This window comes from Crassostrea angulata, chromosome 10 (assembly GCF_025612915.1).
Source record: "Crassostrea angulata isolate pt1a10 chromosome 10, ASM2561291v2, whole genome shotgun sequence".
Lineage (NCBI taxonomy): Eukaryota > Metazoa > Mollusca > Bivalvia > Ostreida > Ostreidae > Magallana > Magallana angulata.
The window spans coordinates 3,470,939-3,489,622 of NC_069120.1; the positions used below are offsets into that span (position 1 = coordinate 3,470,939).

The 18,684-nt window shown below is 36.3% G+C and overlaps 3 protein-coding genes across 5 annotated transcripts; 2 read left to right on the plus strand and 1 right to left on the minus strand.

Annotated features, from left to right (window-relative positions):
• Positions 1-1,445: 1,445 nt before the first annotated feature.
• Positions 1,446-4,118, minus strand: LOC128166815 (uncharacterized). 2 transcript variants are annotated; one of them, XM_052832203.1, is made up of 4 exons: positions 4,100-4,118; positions 3,829-4,002; positions 1,798-1,890; positions 1,446-1,608 (listed from the first exon to the last, which is right to left on the minus strand). In XM_052832203.1, exons 2-4 carry the CDS (start codon positions 3,974-3,976, stop codon positions 1,475-1,477), a joined length of 375 nt encoding a protein of 124 aa, XP_052688163.1. In that variant the 5' UTR covers positions 3,977-4,002; positions 4,100-4,118; the 3' UTR covers positions 1,446-1,474. The 2 variants fall into 2 exon arrangements, with proteins under 2 accessions (XP_052688163.1, XP_052688162.1); XM_052832202.1 differs by having other exon boundaries at positions 3,829-3,961; positions 4,049-4,114.
• A 1,017-nt stretch (positions 4,119-5,135) lies between these two features.
• LOC128166816 (uncharacterized) lies at positions 5,136-9,175 on the plus strand. The gene is made up of 4 exons (XM_052832204.1): positions 5,136-5,380; positions 6,072-6,189; positions 7,308-7,403; positions 8,608-9,175. Exons 1-4 carry the CDS (start codon positions 5,363-5,365, stop codon positions 8,739-8,741), a joined length of 366 nt encoding a protein of 121 aa, XP_052688164.1. The 5' UTR covers positions 5,136-5,362; the 3' UTR covers positions 8,742-9,175.
• A 2,494-nt stretch (positions 9,176-11,669) lies between these two features.
• LOC128166127 (uncharacterized) lies at positions 11,670-17,002 on the plus strand. 2 transcript variants are annotated; one of them, XR_008241120.1, is made up of 2 exons: positions 11,670-16,719; positions 16,937-17,002. XR_008241120.1 is itself a non-coding variant. In XM_052831078.1 (2 exons), the coding sequence occupies exon 2, from the start codon at positions 12,270-12,272 to the stop codon at positions 16,398-16,400; it is 4,131 nt and encodes a 1,376-aa protein (XP_052687038.1). In that variant the 5' UTR covers positions 11,670-11,902; positions 12,120-12,269; the 3' UTR covers positions 16,401-17,002. The 2 variants fall into 2 exon arrangements, 1 of the variants encoding a protein (XP_052687038.1); XM_052831078.1 differs by having other exon boundaries at positions 11,670-11,902; positions 12,120-17,002.
• Positions 17,003-18,684: the final 1,682 nt, after the last annotated feature.

The window sequence follows — 18,684 nt, forward strand, 5'->3', positions numbered from 1 at the left end:
AAATTTTGATGTAATTCTTCACATGGTGTTGCGGAAAGAACTACATTTTTATATTTAAAATATGTTCCTGTTGATTGTCTGGCTTGATCGTTGAGGATTAAGCGAATACAAATTCACATCCTCAATTAATTATCAAGCACTTATTTTTTTTTTTTTCATAATTTATACGAACTATCTCATTCCGTCCAAAAGAATGTGTTAGAATTTGACGACGTTTTATGTTTATATACAGTTTATGATAAAATGATTTTGCAAAAAACACATTGTTTTAGGGGTTTGTTATATTCAAGAATAAAAACCATCTCCAATATTAATTCTAACGTCATTGCCGTTAATTATCAAGATGATGATCGAATTATTTGGTGCAAGTATCCATTCGTTAATCGTAAAATAAAAAACACGAAGAAAAAAAAATGCCTGATGGTACCAAGCCCTCAACCTAAAAAACCATTTCCTACAAGGTTATGAAATGTGTGGTCACTAAGCGATTTCAGTCACAAATGTAGTTTATTTAAAATGCAATTTGCGATTTTGGTCATGAGTTTACGGACATCATCATTTTCAATTGTTGGGATTCTCTAAGTGATATCTCTTATGTATAGTGGGTCATCACCCCACGTTTCTTTTGATTGAAAATGGGTCGTTTTTCATATAACATTAATTAAACTATGACAAAAATATGAACCACAGATCCACTCTATAAGATGAAAGGCACTGAAGTTCTATAGAAAATAACTCTTTTGAAGATTATGATACGCATACACTAGTTCGAATCATATATATTCAAATTATTGAAGTTTTTAAGGGTAACAAATCGATTTGATGTTAACTATATTCTTGGGAATGATGAAAACAATCGGATATGTTGATATTTTTTCAGTGTCTGATTATATTAATGAAAGCATCTTATCCACCTTCTCCTTTCATAAAAGCTTCTTCCTATCGTGTTATTTTTATTACTGAAGTTCTCGGATAGTGTTTCATAGATTTTGCAGTCGCAGCTTAAACTATTTTCAAACTTGCTAACACATTTTAAAAACCTTACACACAATTCTGCGTTTAGGTCTTTAGAAGTTAAAGAGACAACACTCTCAGAAACATACAAAATTCCACAACGCCACTGTAAAAATATGTTTATCTGCATTCGTAAATCGCCAGGTTGTTTGTGCTTTAGTTTTCCAGGCTATCCTTACTTCTTAGATACATATTGAGACCAACACGTTCTATTTGTAGACCTGGATATCAGCACCACTGCTGTACTCAACAGATCTTCATCGTGAATGTATGTCGCAATATCCAACAAAAAAGAAGCTAAGAGAGAGAGGGGTGTTTATAGGTGTTTTCCTGTTAGATCATGAATAATTTAATTTTATTTTATTCTTTAATGAATATATGTTTCTTTTATCTAAAACGCGACACTGTTTAACTGATTCTTCTCTTATAGAAACAGTTCTATTTCTTTATTATACACCCATTAAGGCGGCAGAGCACAGTGTGGGTCTGCCATACACTTTTGCCAGTAATCCTTCTGTTGTTGTACCCAGGTGGCGTTGTAGCAGCGAGCTGGCGGACAACACACCCCAGACATGGGAGTATAGCATTCGTAACCTAAAAAGAGGCATTATACATTAAATACTATCGTCTTGGCCTTTTCTGCAATAAAGTTAACCTTCCGAACGAGCCATATTCGACAATAAATATGGGTGATACAACAACAGACCGGTTACATACGACGTTTCGATATTACAGGATTTCTAAACAAAGTAGTGAAGTAAAAAAATATGAGAAGTAACAAACCTGGTTCACAATGACAATGTGAGTCACAAATCTGGTGTTCACGTGACAGTTGAGATGTGCATTGTCCTGATCGGTCTGTTAAAGAGATACCGCCTGTAACAATGTAAAAAATTATTAACGGTAACTTGAGAGAGTCGGTTCATCAATGCAAGATACGGTATCACCAGGCTTCAAGTTAAGCGTTGTTTTAAAGACAATTCAAAATTAAAGCCAGTTTCACAAACTTCTGACACGACAAACATTTTTTTTACGGATAGGACCATTTGGGTCAGATCAACGCGCGATAAGAAAAACAAGCATGTCAATGCAGTTACACGACACGCCGTCACGCTAACACTATATAAATAATGCCTGTTTGGGACGGTAACAGTTGAAATTGATACCCCCGAGAAAACCATTGTCAACCTTCACTTCGCGTCGGTTGACCATGGTTTTCGAGGGGTGTCAATTTCAACTATTACCTTCCCAAACAGGCACTAATTGTTTTATTATGCTGAATGCCTTTTAATCAAAAAAATTACTGTTTTTATATTCTACAGCGAACCGTATGCGCATAATTTACGGGCATGTAACAATTCGTTTTGTTATACTTTCATGTTAAATACTGAAATCTGATTGGTTAAGACGCAGTTCATAATCCTTTCTATTACCCCCAGCGTTAGCAACACATTTAGCAACGTGTAACACTATATAAATAGTGCCTGCTTCGCGTCGGTTGACAATGGTTATCTCGGGGTGTCAATTTCAACTGTTATCCTCCCAAACAGGCACTATTTATTTTGTTATACTGAATGTCTTAATTTTTAAGAAAATTTCACTTCTTTTATATAGGAATAGCGTGAATTCTACAGCGAACCGTACGCGCATAATTTTCGCGCATGTAACAATTTTTAATGTTACCCGTTGCTAAGTGCGTTGCTAACGCTGAGGGTAATAGAAAGGATTATGAACTGCGTCTTAACCAATCAGATTTCAGTATTTAACATGAAAGTATAACATAGTGTTACACGTTGCTAAGTGTGTTGCTAACACTGCGTGTAATAGGACAGATTATAAACTGCGTCTAAATCAATCAGATTTCGCTATTTGGCATGATAGTATAATGAAACTTTATATCACATGTGGTCGCAATAGCAAAAATTTAAAAAACGTTCTATCGTGAAACACGTTATTGCGCTGCTACACATTCGCCTGCTGTCATATCTAACACAACACACCACTGAACTATTCAATACAACGATATCGTGACAGCGCATTCGTGAAACGTTATATTATCGTGTTGTGTTGTTTGTAGTTGTGTTAGAATGACGATGTGATTGTGTTGTATTATAGTTGTGATAGCGATTGTCTGTTGTATGAAGTTGTGGTAACGCTAGAGTGTGATGTACATAATTTGGTTAGCGCAGTGGTGTGTTGTATAACGTTGCGTTAGCGCGACGGTCTGTTGTATATAATTGGGGTAACGCGATGGGGTGTTGTATAAAGCTGTTGATAGTGATATTTACATTTTTCCAGTGTGTTTGTCTGTGATAACGCTACGAATCAAACTTGTGACGTATCTATTATTCCAATGCATTTCATGAATGGCGCAAATGACATACTGTCTGAGGGTGCAAACGGGGTTTACACAATTGTTTAAATGGAAAATAACACGTATAAATGTCAACAATTGCTAAAAGTTATATGAATAGAAGTAATAAAAAATCATTCGTTGAATATCATGAGGTGATAATTATGGTCAGCCGGGATCAAATCTATCATAAAGCCCCATGGATTTATAGGAGAAATATTGATTTTTGATTTATTTAATCGTGTAAACTCTCAAGGTTTAATAAGAATTGCTTCAATTTTACTGTGCATACCATGAAGGTTTTTAAAAGTGCTTGGGGAAATTCCGACGTTCGTTTTAAATTTTAGACTTACCCAAAAAAATACCACAAAAAAAAAAGTCCGACGAACGTTCGAAAATTTTAAATTACTCGAAATATCCAGGTCCATGGGGGAAAGTTCGATGTGCATTTGGAAACTTACCAAAATGTCCGAATCCCGGGGAATCAACAAGTGCTTCTCCGAGACTGTTCCTACAGCATGTGGCCGTGGACGGGCAGTGCGATCCGAAATGACAACTCTGTGTGGCAGCAGTGGCTACTACAGCTACAAGCACCTGCCAAAGGGACATCGGATAAAACAGCCATAAGTAAGTGACTGTAATGAAGCATTAAATGATAATTAGTGCATATTAAGCAATTACCACAAAAAGACCGTACATGCTGCTATCCGACTGAGAGTATTTGACTTTTACCTTATCAGTTCGTTGTCAACAGATAACAACTATAGAGTAAATGGACATTCGTGTCCTATTATTTATTCAGGTTTATCATGATCATTCATATATCTTCTGCAGTTCTAAACAGAATTCCCTATTCCTTCTTATTTTAAAAAGTTGTTGATTTCTCGGCGAAAAAATAATAAGGAAAATATGCATGTCATTGACATTAACAAATTGAAAGGTTCGGACTATGATGATATTTAGATGTATGGCAATGATATACACAATATGTAAACTAATGATTTACGTAAAACAGGCCCTTGATCCACGTCACTTACCTGTGCAAGTGTGCTTAACTTGACCGTAATTGCATGATGGACTTTTACGAAAATCGCTGACTTACACTATGAAAATAGAGGGACGCAATAAAAAAAAAAGGAAAAGAATATCAACATGATAAAATAGCATGGGGAGATGCATGCACTTTTATTTATATGATGTTAAATGTAAAAGTAGCTTAAGCCAGTTTGATATTTTTTACCCATTTCTGTCTATAAGATGACTGATATAAACAGAACGTTAAATTGTCCTTAATTATGACTGTACTCCTTACATAGTTGCCACCCAAATAAAGATGTCAAAGTAGGTCGCCGTCCTCGTCAGTGAAAGTTATAATTATAAAATAAACCTTATTGGTCGCTCTTCTAACCACTAACACTACAATCACACGTAACTTGCGCAAGGTTTGAATATGTTTTATGTTCCGAAAAGACTACAATACAAAAGTTTTGATGTTTCACAGAGAGATAAATGTTTTAAAACAAGCACATCTTCTTTTCTGTTATTTTTTAGATCTTGTAAGGAAGTATAATCTTTCATTTAAATAATTTTGAAAATTTAATGCTGTTTTGTGTGACTTTTGGTTAAAATTGGCTCAGGGGTTTCTGAGAATATATTTCACGTTACACAATAAAAATAACATCATAGACAACAACAGAAAATGCAGAGAAGGCCACTGGGGTCTGTGGCTCAGGTGAGCTAACCAACCAAAGATCTATCGCATGACGCAAGTCATTAGTATAATGTGACTTTTCCGTTGACAGCTGATGATTTTGGTTCTCAAACTGTGTATACTAGTATATTATACAGTGTGGATTTCCATAAACTGTGTATACTAGTATATCATACAGTGTGGATTTCCATAAACTGTGTATACTAGTATATTATACAGTGTGGATTTCCATTAATCTGGTTGTCAATGTAGACGATTCAAGTGCGACTTCCATTGGAAAGGAGATGTATTGTCGTCTTTTGGTAATTACCACTTTTTGTTAAATTTTAGAGTATATAACTACATATTAATGATTAATATTAGGATTTGCATCACGGTCGGTAACTTTTTGGCAAAGCCGAGAGTTTTAAGATTATAAGTACATGCATCATCATCACATGCTCTAACAGGGGCCCGGTTGTTAGTGGTAATGTATTTCTGTGCTGTTATTAACTGAAATGGAACATCAGTTAAAACGTGATCCAATGACTGACTAACTATACTTGCAGTGAGCTTAAACTTTCTTCATTCTCGCCAAACTTCTAGTGATCAAAATCATAATTGGAACATTTTAACAAGACCGAAACAGGGGTGTTTCGTGTTAGCTTTCAGTGTTATACACAAATATTGACATATATTACTAATTCTAATTTTCTGTCTTCAAGCCTCTGTTGACCACGGAACTTATTACGAATTTCTGTAGATGTTATTGCAGAACCATAATTTGTTAATATTATTAATACATTAAACAAGAAAGGTATCGGAGGAGTTGTCGAGCGCCCCATTGTCTACCCTTGCTTCCACGTTAGCTCATTCAACGTCTCATCTTTGACTGCGTCGTCTAACCCTAGCCCTCGATCGTGTCCAATGCGTGAAATGTGTCGCAAGTTATAAAACTTCATATTCTCAATCTAAGCTATTAAGTAGTTCTGTATTTCTGTTTTGAAATTGCAGGTTTTGTTTTTGATCACATGGAGGGTGGGAGCCCAGACCTGTCAGTCACCCTCAGACTGTCTGTATACAGCCAAGTGTTGTAGGAACAGCCGCGGGGACACACTCCCTCCACAAGAGGGTAGGTTTCGTCACAGCTATAGTCGGTCCCAAGTCATTGCTTCCATCACTTTCTGATGGTTTTTAATAAAAATACACATACTTGGGAAAGAAATACAGTTGAAATCGATGAAAGGGAAAATATACAAGATATCTTCATTGACACGTTATCATTTTCTATTTATAAAAGTTCACAGGAACGAACACAAATTTCTTAAGAAGATTTACAATGGGAAATGTTTGCATCTTTTCACCATTTGGAACACACTTGAAATACCTCGCAAACGTTATCATCCGGGCTATTTCATGGCTGATGTAATGCTAAACCCCGTTGACTTTCTATTTTGGGTTGTATTAAAACCTGAAGCGGCAGAGGGGGCGTTTCAAAGCAGATAATCTGGACATTTTTTATATTAGTGGATGAACGTAGTTTGAGCACAAAGGTATTTATGATGATCGAATATCAAGAGAAAAGTGGTGGAAGCAAAACATTGGGACAGGGTATATAGACGTCGATCATCAACATAGGCCGTGGTCTTACACAAATACACCTACACCTACAGGACCTAGCTAGGTGCGTTATGGTCGTGACTGGCTTTATTTCTGGGCCATTTTAATATAGTAGCTTTGTGCAATTCATTGGTCAACGGCAAACATAGCACAAAAGGATAAAGTGTGAGCTACGGATGTACAAGTCATGAGTTCGAAACCTGCTTGGGCATTTACAATTCTTACATTACTTAAAATTTACATATATGGTCAAACATTGAAAAATTTCAAATTAAAGCGGTGATTAATCTAAGATATGAAGTAGTTTTATTCACCTTTATATATCCAAGTACATAATGCCATCGTAAAACACTTATTATATCTTGGATTAAATGAATGCACCAACTCTGGATAATTCATAATTAGTTCGGGTGCAAGGTCATTGTTACGGTACCGTTTTTAGGTGAAGCACTTTAGCTTAGAAAATTAATGCTTCGGCGGAGTCTTGGGTCTTGATTTCAACATCCAAAATTAAAGGAACATGGAACCGATTTGAACTAGTAATCTTGAAGGTAGTTTTCAATGGAAAAAAAGGAATATGAAAATTTTGGGTTTCAATCGTGTGTATCCACTCCCCATTAATAATTTCAGGGCTCTTTCCATCGTTTGAGACCACAGGAGAATGTTCCTCGCAGCTAGCCTATGAAAATGAAGAGTGTGATCCAAATTTCTGCAAGTGTGCCCCAGGTTTGTCAGAATTCGTCTACAGAAACGTCTCGCTTCTCTATTAACACTGAAGGTGGAATGTTACTTCGACATTTTATTTTATAAATCGTTAAAGTATAATTTCTAGAACACGAGTTCGTTGTTCAGAGAGGGATAATAATTTTTCAGTGTTTTGTGTCCACATATGCTAAAAACTTCTAAACAAAACGTTCGTACTCATCCACAATATGCTCTGAATTATTTTATATGAATTTTCTTTAGATACTTTTATTAGATTTAGATTCATTTATTTCAATTAAAGTTATACCAAAATAAAAAATACTTTTAGTTTTGAACATTAATGTCTAACAGTAAACACTGTTTTAAAGAAAAGTATGTTTATTTATTTGGAAAATACACAAAATATGCCCCCAGTAGTTTCTATACTTCATGTCTATTAAAACATGAGGCTACCTTTCTTCATACTTGTATTTTCACGTATGCTGTTATTTAATTAGAAAATTTTAAAAGTTTATGTATTTTATAGTCTCTTTATACCATTGTAAAGTGGTTTTGAGATTGAAATAAATGAATCTGTTTTTGTTGAATGTAACACACTGGTGAGACTGAAATGGTGTGAATAAATGCAGGATATTAGCGTCTAATAAATCATGTTTAAAGTCAATAAGACGTCTTGATTTTTTTAATAATTAAATTATAATTGAAAATAAAACGCATCTTTTGTTCATATTTTTCAAACTTGTGGATAGAATTTTTTAAAACGACGTGTCTTATAGAGAAGAAATGTTAAGCAATAATTCCAAAACAAAACAGATTTTCCACTTTCTCCTTTAAAAAAAAGCATAAAACAACGAACTGCGTATATCCTTCTTTGAACATAAAATCATATTTTAGAAATGATTCTTTAACGATCCATAAGATAAAATGTTGGTGTAACATTAAATAGAAGCGAGAACGATCATGGATTTTTGACGATGGTCAGAATGTAATGTTCATATAAACATTCACGCTCCTTTCATTATTTGCCGTGAAGACAAGTTTGGTTTTCTTTTTTAAATATACAAGCGTACTCTCTGATTCATGTCAATGATTTTTTTTTTGAAATCCTACATGTATCAATGGAATACAAAGTACATACAGTATTATACTTCATAGCCTTCAGGTTTCAGTGTTTCGTGTTGTGTACATTGTTAAGCATTGTTACGGCACGTGCTCTTTCTTGTAGGGCTGGAGTGCTACAGGCGAGTCTCAGGTGCCTGTTGTCCCATATACCGATGCTATAACGCCATCTGGGTGAAGCAACAGTGGGAATTCTGGAGGAACTGTTTCAAAGATCCTAACTGTCATCTTCCGCCGTAAATCAGTTATTTGTGTTTAATTAAAAAACCAAAAACAAAATAAGTTAATATTAGGTGCTAAATGATTGGCAATCTTTAATTTTATCTTAAATATGAGGAAGAAAGACAGCGACCTTAAGGTCAGACGACAAGTTCCTCGAGCATCTTTGTATCTCCTCGTAATAAAGAGTTCCAATAACAATTATTTTTATAATGATTTTTAAAATGATAAAAATGTACTTGTATATGGATAAATCATTACCAAATTCCAGCAAAATGTTATATAAAATTGAGGAACGTGTCGTCTGACCTTTCCTTCCTAGAAAATTTAATTTCCAGTAATCATGACTTAGTTGTATGTTATGTTGTACTTATCTGTGTGCATACAAAATATTGCATAGATTTGGTGAATTCTTTTAATAAAACAGATATAAAAACACTTTTTTCTAGATGTCCATAGTGTGCAATTCGTAGAATAAATCCTTTTACATGTATATGGTTTTCGTACAGTGCACGCGTTAGCTGTGCTGCAAACCCGTAGCTCTTTGGGACCACATTACAACCCCTACCCCATCCCCCACCCCAAACAAAGAAATCTCAATATTTCAGAATTTTTTGCAAAGAGGAAATTGCCCTGGAAATTTCACATTTTGATGACAAGAGCGATTTGACGGATTGGTGCAAAAAAAAAAAAAAAAAACAAAGAACAAGCAAACAAGAGAAAAGTTGTCAATGTGACAGCAAATTGTGTTTCTTTTGTGTGAACAGTATCCATAATCCGTTTGTCAACCCTGAATTGATAAATATTACCTATCAAGAGAAATGGTGCACTCTTTATGCAATATTATGCAAACATTTTTTATTTTAATTGATATTCTTGGGTAAATTAATGCTACATTTTCATTGTTTGTGATATTTTTGAAAAAATGCTCCAAAATAGGGCAATACAATACAGCGGCCAAGGGGAAAAAATCGATGAAAAAGTTATCGGAAAAGTATCCCTATTGTAGACCCAATTTCTTTTTCAAATATTTTTTTCGTTCGAATTGCAAAGAAAAGGTTATCTACCTATATACCGAAACACCTCGCCGGGAAGGAGCAATCAAAACGATATTTTTTGTTCGAAATGCAAAGAAAAAGTTATCTACCAATATACCGAAACATCTAGCGGGGAAGGAGCAATCAAAACGATATATTTTGTTCGAAATGCAAAGAAAAAGTTATCTACCTATATACCGAAACACCTAGTCGGGAAGGAGCAATCAAAACGATATTTTTCGTTCGAATTGCAAAGAAAAAGTTATCTACATATATACCGAAACATCTAGCCGGGAAGGTATCAAATAGTGGCCTCATACTCCAAACAAGAGGCCTACAGGCCTTGACGGTCACCCGATTGCCCTTAGATTGACATATCAGAGTGTCTCATGTTTGCCTTTTAATTAAGCTTCATTTTGATGTAAAAACTCAAATATTAGACACCTCTTGCTGTTTAGTCGCTTTTATTATTTATTGTTTGAAAATAAAATCATGGAAATGGGGTTTGGGGAGAATGGGGTTTGAGAGTCGGAGAATCTCGGATTATCTTTACCTTAGCTCCAGGGGCCAAAAATTGTAAACTTTTGGTAATAATTCGATCTTTTATAATATTCGAAATTTCATGTGCGATACAAATCAAAAACTTACAGCTCATTTCTTCAGGTATACAATGCTCATGCAGGATACTAAATATATTTAATTCAGTATTGCTAAGTGACATTTACCATGTAGTTATCAAGATGAAGTTAAAATTGTTAATGGATGACACGTATCAATTACCTCAAATTATAATCCATGTTCTATAAATGTTCATATTTATCACCCCCCCCCCACCCCCACACACAAAGAAAAAGCCTCAACTTCTGCATGCCCCAATTTAACATCATGACATTAGGAATATAATAACAGAGCATGCTTTTCAAACATGCATTAATTTTTTCTTAATAAATATATTTATTAAGAAAATTTTTTTTTTTTCAATTTAATAATTTTCATTATAAGGCCATATTGACCCCACTTTATGGCCTAAACCCCTTTCACAGGGGGACCATGAATATCAAAATTTTGGTTGAGAATTTCTTGGACATCAGAATAATGCATTTAGTTTTTTCTCAGATATGGGAGTAGAGATTTTCTAAGATTTAATTCATTTTACTATATTCGCCCCGACCTAGGGCCTGAACCCCTGACCCAGGGGCCATGAATTTCAGAATTTAGCTAGATGAATTCGTGGACATTGTAACCATGCATTTAATTTTCACAAATATATTTTCAAGGATTTAAGGTTTCATAATTTTATTTTACAGTCAGGTAAAAACATGACTGAGGCAAAATAATTCGCGAATTTCCCTTTGAATTTTGGGCGTTAAGGCCCGCGACAGGATCTGATTTTTATGAGATTAAACAATATGTGTAAGATGTCTGACTATCCCAGTTTGTTGTTTTTTTTTAATAATGCGGTGTCATTTGAATTTTTAATGCCTGTTGTTTCCAAGGGGGTGAAAAGGCTCGGGTTTGATTTTCAAGCACATATAACTTCGTTGTAAACAAAAGTGCTATGCTTTCTTCGACGTAAATAAAATGTCGTGTCTTGCTGGATGCACATGTGTTTTTTGCTAATTTTAAATTGTTAATGAAGCATTGTTTAATATATTTTTAAAAAGATGATTTCCAAAAGTTCGTTTTGAATTTGTAGTAGGTAACTAAAGTTGTGCAAATATAGTGACACCTTATTACATTTTAACTATATGGCTATGTTGGTCCCATCCTAGGGCCTGAACCCCCGTCCCAAGGGTCATGAATTTCGCAATTTCCGTAGATGGCTTCATGGAAACTATGCTTGTAGTTTTTCTCAAATGGATTTGGGAGTAAAGAGTAAGATTTTCTAAGATTTAATATTTTTTAGCCAAACTGGCCCCACCATGATAGGGTGTGCTGTCTATAGTTTAGAATTTAAATTCTTCAGAAATATTTTTGTACAAGTTAACCACTCTGAGTTTAGTATATCCGGTAATCCTTTTTGGTACAAGTTAACTACAACGTATATCTGGTCAATCACTCACTTCCTGTCAGCCTTACTGACCAGTCCGGTCTCACTTTGTCTATCGGCTTCAATCTTGTTAGATGCGTGCCTCGAGCCACTAAGTAAGTCTTTTTTATTGAAGTTATTGCTTAAATCTGTCAGTATTTAATTGTATTTTTGAATTTTAGTTACAGATGACAATTTTATTATGCAGATAAAACATTCTCAAAAGTATGGCACGCCATTATGGTCTTTAAAGTAATTTACATATTTTTTCTATGTATGAAGTAAGGTTCTATATTTTCCTATTTAGTAATTTGTTATTTCTATTTGTTGTAGTTTTTTACCAATATTATTCACGACGGCAACGTTTTCCACACAAAATAAACTATGAAACCCGTGTGACTTTTGTTTGCGTTGTGCGTTGTGCAAGGTTAGCTATCTGCCTGCACCAGGCAGAATAGTAAAAAATTAGTGAATTCGTTTGGCATGTCTGCTGAGGATCGACGGATACGGAAACTCACACCCAAAGGCCTCGTCATGTTCAACGAGCAGTGTGAAAAACTGAAAAGAAAAACCGATGAAACCTGGGCGGAAGTGGAGGATGCTCTTGTAACATCTGGAACATGCGCAAAGGACTTCCACAAAATAAGAGAAGTAGAATGTTTAATTTCTGTGAAATTCAAAGATTTCTGTATCGCTAGTGAAGACTATAAGAAATATCTACTTTCTCAAAATACAGAGGAGGCGGTCAACTTGTTAAATGAATTAGAAGTTTCAATGAACAAATGTTTTTCAATTGTAAAAAGAACAAGTGATGATTTGAAGGAAACCAAATTTGAACTCCTTGAAACACTAAGTCATGTGTCGTCTAATGTATCAAGTTTTCAAAGAGCTAAAGCGCAAGCTGAAAGGGCGAAACTAGAACTGATCAAGAGAGAAGGTGAGCTTTTAAAACAAAAAACTGATATCGAAGCAAAAATTAGTATCGTCAGACAGGAGAAAGAAATCATCTCAGCAGAAGCGGACTTCACAGAAGAAGAAAAGATTGATCTTCCGATCTACTCAAGGGAACAGATGACGAGTGCGTTTATCCTCAAACACGACCATAACCCATCAAATACCGAGGATGGCCACATTCAACAAAATCAACCATATTTTGAACAGAATCCACCAATCAGTGTTCAACATCCAGAGGCGGATGACCGACATCCGGGATATCTAAATGCAGTTAATCAAGGTTGTGTTCCTTCAATTCCAATTCATCAAATGCATCAATTGTTTGCGCCTTCTAATTCAGTGAATCCAGTTTGTTCTACCTCGATTTCAGTGCCTCAAGTTTGTGCTTCTCAAAATTCAGTGTCTCAAGTGAATGTCCCTTTAAATTCAGTGTCTCAAGTGAATGTCCCTTTAAATTCAGTGTGTCAAGTGAGTGTTCCTTCAAATTCAGTGCCTCAGATGCGTGTTCCAAATTCAGTTGATCAACGGAGTGCTCCATTGAATGCAGCTTCTCAAGTGTTCGTTCCCTCGAATTCAATGCGTCAAGTTTGTGTTACTACAAATTCATTGCCTCATGTAATTACCGCTCCAAATCTAGTACCACCACGGACCGACAACACTTCGACAATGGCCGACTTTTCAAAGTTTTTGCTACGCAAGGATTTTATACTCACTAGATTCACCAACTTTGATGATCGTCCAGAAAATTTCAATTCTTGGAGTTCTTCATTCCGGAGTGTTACACTAGAACTTGGTGTCACAGAGTTTGAGGAAATGGATTTACTTGTAAAATGGTTGGGTCCAGAGTCCTCAAAGTTTGCACGCACACTGCGCTCCGCAAACACCCACAATCCTAGCCTAGGTGTAAAGCGTATTTGGGATAGACTGAACGATAAATATGGGAGACCTGAGATGGTGGAACATGCTCTAAAACAGAAACTACACTCGTTTCCAACCCTCACAAATAAAGATCATGCCAAATTGTATGATCTCGTGGACATTCTCACCGAAATTGAATCGGCGATGACTAATCCAAAATACGAAATTTGTCTGAGCTACTTCAATTCATCTACTGGAGTACTACCCATAGTTGCCAAACTACCCATATCTCTACAAGACAAGTGGACCTCTCAAGCAGCTGGATATAAAAAACGGAATGATGTAGCATTCCCTCCATTTTCCTTTTTTGTCGAGTTCATCCGTGAAATGTGTGAAATCCGTAACGATCCTGGACTTGTATGTCAACCGTCCACAAACACAAACATGGCATACAGCAAACCTAGACCTACTGGCGCAGTCACTTCTCGTAAAGTTGAAATTGTATCATCAACTCCGTCAACACGTTGTCCCATACACAATGCTGGACATTCTTTGAACGAATGCCGTGGCTTCAAAAGAAAATCACTACGTGAGCGTCAAAACATTCTACGTGATAAGAAATTATGTTTCCGATGTTGTGCCTCACAAAGTCATGTATCCAAAAATTGTACAGCGGACATTAAATGTGATATTTGTGATAATCCTTATCATGTCACAGCGATGCACATTGATCGTCGTCCTTCAAACCCCGAATCCCCTACACCAGTCTCAACAGCGAAAACTGCCTTAGGCAATGCCAGGGAGTATGAAGAAGGAAAACATGGGAGTCGTTCTTGCGGGAAGATCGTTTTAGTGGACGTGTTTTGTCAATCAAATCCTGCGAAAGTTATCCGTGTTTATGCGACAATCGATGACCAGAGCAACCGGACGTTGGTGTCCCCTTATCTGATAGATCGACTCGGAGTTACAGGAGAATGTAAACCCTACACTCTTACGTCATGCTTCGGTGTAACGACAGTCGCTGGACGCCGTGTGAACGGATTATGTGTCAAAGCCTTGGATGGTACAACTACATTCAACTTACCGGAAGTCATTGAATGTGATTCTATTCCTAGTGAGCATCTTGAAATACCTACTCCCAAAGTCGCTCAATCACAACCGCATCTACAATGCATTGCACCTTTCATACCACCCCTAGATCGCAATGTGAATGTTGAACTGCTCATAGGACGTGACTTACCCGATGTACATCATGTGCGCGACCAAATTACTGGCAGCCAAGGTCAACCCTTTGCTCAACGTCTTCCAATAGGATGGGTCGTCATTGGTGAAATTTGTATTGGTAAAGTTCATCCTCCAAAGGAAGTGAATGTAAACAAAACGCATATTCTTAATGACGGAAGGTGTACCACCTTTCCAGTGTGTCACAACAATATCAATGTCAAGGACAATGATGATGACATATTCATACGAACACCGTTTGACAACAAGATTGGACCTTCTGTTGAGGACCGCAAGTTTGTAGCTCTTATGGACGCAGAGTTCCACAAAGACACTGACGGTTTTTGGTGCGCACCATTACCTTTCAAGGAGTCAAAACCAGTGATACCTAACAATTATTCACAGGCCTGGAAACGTGCTTTGATCCTCAACACAAGTTTAAAGAAAGATCATCACAAACGACAACACTTCTTAGCATTCATGTCAAAAGTCTTAGCTAGTGGGGCAGCAGAAGTTGCTCCTTCCGACATACCTGGGGAATGCTGGTGTTTACCCCTTTTTGGGGTGTACAATTCGAAAAAACCGGATCAAATCCGAGGAGTATTCGACTCATCGGCTGTGTTTCAAGACGTTTCATTGAACAGTGTGTTAATGTCTGGACCAGACTTAACAAACAACCTTGTTGGAATCCTCATGCGTTTCCGTGAAAATGCAATTGCTATCAGTGGTGACATTCAGCAAATGTTTTATGCATTTCGTGATCATGAGGATCATCGTGATTACCTCAGATTCTTTTGGTACGAGGATAACAACTTTGAAAAACCTTTAATACAATACCGAATGAAAGCTCACGTTTTCGGTAACACACCATCTCCAGCTGTTGCCACCTATGGACTTCGAAAAGCATCATCTGTTGGTGACGATGATGTTCGTAAATTTGTTTACAACAACTTTTACGTCGATGATGGACTGACGTCGCTTGCTACAGAATCAGAAGCAATCAACCTGATGAGAAAAACACAAGCAACACTGAAAAACGACGGAAACATTCGATGTTCAATCTTACTGGATTCTAAGCACACAAGAATTACCCATGAAGTCCTTAGCACGTTTATGGCTGAAGCGACAGCGATAGTCAACGCCCGTCCACTGGTACCTGTATCCACCGACCCTGAAGCACCTTGCGTTTTGTCTCCAGCTGTTTTACTTACTCAAAAAACCGTTGATTCAAACGAGGATTTTAAAAATCTCAGTGTCAGCGAAGTTTATAACATTCAATGGAAATTTGTTCAGTCTCTAGCGGAGAAATTTTGGTGTCGTTGGAAAAATGAATACCTGCAGAGTCTACAAGTGCGACGAAAATGGAAAGACACTCGAGATAACATCCAAGTTGGTGATGTCGTTCTTTTGAAGGACCGTGATGCACATCGCAACCATTGGCCGACAGGACTTGTTGAAAGAGTGTTTCCTAGCAAAGATGGACTTGTGCGCAAACTTGAAGTTCGCGTTATCAAAGATGGACAGTCGCGTATATATGTGCGTCCGATTTCTGAAATTATATTTTTGTGTCATTCCATTTAATGCTTATTGTGTTGTGACAATTTACAAAAACAGTTTCATGAACAACTTTTTGTGAACAGAGTACGGTTTATGCATTTAAGTGATATTTTCATATCAGACGGGGAGTGTGCTGTCTATAGTTTAGAATTTAAATTCTTCAGAAATATTTTTGTACAAGTTAACCACTCTGAGTTTAGTATATCCGGTAATCCTTTTTGGTACAAGTTAACTACAACGTATATCTGGTCAATCACTCACTTCCTGTCAGCCTTACTGACCAGTCCGGTCTCACTTTGTCTATCGGCTTCAATCTTGTTAGATGCGTGCCTCGAGCCACTAAGTAAGTCTTTTTTATTGAAGTTATTGCTTAAATCTGTCAGTATTTAATTGTATTTTTGAATTTTAGTTACAGATGACAATTTTATTATGCAGATAAAACATTCTCAAAAGTATGGCACGCCATTATGGTCTTTAAAGTAATTTACATATTTTTTCTATGTATGAAGTAAGGTTCTATATTTTCCTATTTAGTAATTTGTTATTTCTATTTGTTGTAGTTTTTTACCAATATTATTCACGACGGCAACGTTTTCCACACAAAATAAACTATGAAACCCGTGTGACTTTTGTTTGCGTTGTGCGTTGTGCAAGGTTAGCTATCTGCCTGCACCAGGCAGAATATAGGGTCTGAACCCCTGACCCAGGGCCTAGGCCATGAATTTCAAAAGTTTACACTAAACAAGAGGCCCATGGGCCACATCGCTCACCTGAACAGCAGTTCCTTGTAACATTACATTTCGTAGCATATGCTTTTTCTATTTTAAACATTGAACCCCTTTTTGGGGACCCAGTAATGGTCCGAGGTTTATGGTTGGCTTGAACAACATAAATAGTAACATAGGAATGAAAATGTGTTGCACTGCGGTGGGACCGCACGTACACAACCTGAAAAACTGAATGTAGAAGAGTTCCACTTCAAGAGGAATAACTCTCAGACTGTACAGAACATTAAGAAAGATAACTCTTGGTTCCACTACATTAGAGTTTACACAATTTGAGGATCCTTGCATAGGAATCTCACAAACTGTAGCATTATAGTTCTCGAGAAGAACTTTTTAAAAACATTTTCAATATATCCTTCTATGTTAAACTTTGAACCCCTTTTGGGGCCACAGTATTAGTCCAGTGCTAAAGTTTTAATTATTTGGAATCTACATTATTTAAGGATGCTTGCATAGTTATCTCACAAGCTGAAGCATTATAGTTCCCTAGAAAAAGATTTTTCAACATTTTCCCTCTATATTTCTATGCTAAACTTTGAACACCTCTTGGGGCCCCAGTATTAGATTGAGGTCACGGCTTTTATAATTTCGAATCTACACTATTTGAGGGTGCTTACGTAGTTATCTGACAAATTGATGCATTGTAGTTCTCGAAAAGAAGATTTTTAAACATTTTCCATATATACCGGTACTTCTACATTTAACTTTAAACCCATCTTGGGTCCCTAGTATTAGTCCAGGGGTCACTATTTTAAAACTGTCGAACCTTCATTATCCAAGGTTGTATGCATAATAGTAATCTCACAAATTGAAGCATTGTAGTTCTCGAGAAGAAGATTTTTTAACCTGTTACCTTTATATTTCTATAATAAACTTTGACCCCATCTTGGGGCCCCATTATTGGTCCGGGGGTCACGATTTTACGAATTAGGAATCTACATAAGCGAAGGATGCATGCATAGATATTCCACTAACTAAAACATTGTAGTTCTTGAGAAGAAAATTTTTAAACTTTTCCTTTGTTTTTTAAAATGTTTAAATTTTGAACCCCTCTTGGTGCCCATCAATTGTCCGGGAGTTACAATTTTTTGAATCTACATTATTTAAGGATGTAAATGTATGCATAGTAATATCCCAAACAGTTGCACGATGGTTCTTGAGAAGATTTTCCTATATATGTTAAAATCTAAACCCCTCCTGGGGCCCCACTTTTGTTCGGGGGTCATGATTTTTACAATCTTCACTATATATACAACCTTTTGTGTATGTATTGGCATTTTTGGTGAAGTGGTTCTTGAGAAGAAAATTTTTAAACATTTTTCATATGTAGTTCTATGTTAAATTTTGATCCCCGCCTGGGGCCCCAGTTTTGGTCCGAGGGTCACGATTTTTACAATTTAGAATCTTCATTATACATACAAGCTTTTGTGTAAATATTGGCATTTCTGGTGCAGTGGTTCTTGAGAAGAAGATTTTTTAAACATTTTCCTATGTATTTCTATGTTAAACTTTGAACCCCGCCT

Coding starts and splice junctions, on each gene's coding strand:
- LOC128166815 (XM_052832202.1), bottom strand. Junction 1,891..3,828: donor CCCGGGATTCGGACATTTTG/GTAAGTTTCCAA, acceptor ACATTGTTACAG/GCGGTATCTCTTTAACAGAC. Junction 1,609..1,797: donor ACATTGTCATTGTGAACCAG/GTTTGTTACTTC, acceptor GCCTCTTTTTAG/GTTACGAATGCTATACTCCC.
- LOC128166816 (XM_052832204.1), top strand. Junction 6,190..7,307: donor CACACTCCCTCCACAAGAGG/GTAGGTTTCGTC, acceptor TAATAATTTCAG/GGCTCTTTCCATCGTTTGAG. Junction 7,404..8,607: donor TTTCTGCAAGTGTGCCCCAG/GTTTGTCAGAAT, acceptor TCTTTCTTGTAG/GGCTGGAGTGCTACAGGCGA.
- LOC128166127 (XM_052831078.1), top strand. CDS start 12,270: ATGTCTGCTGAGGATCGACGGATACGGAAACTCACACCCAAAGGCCTC.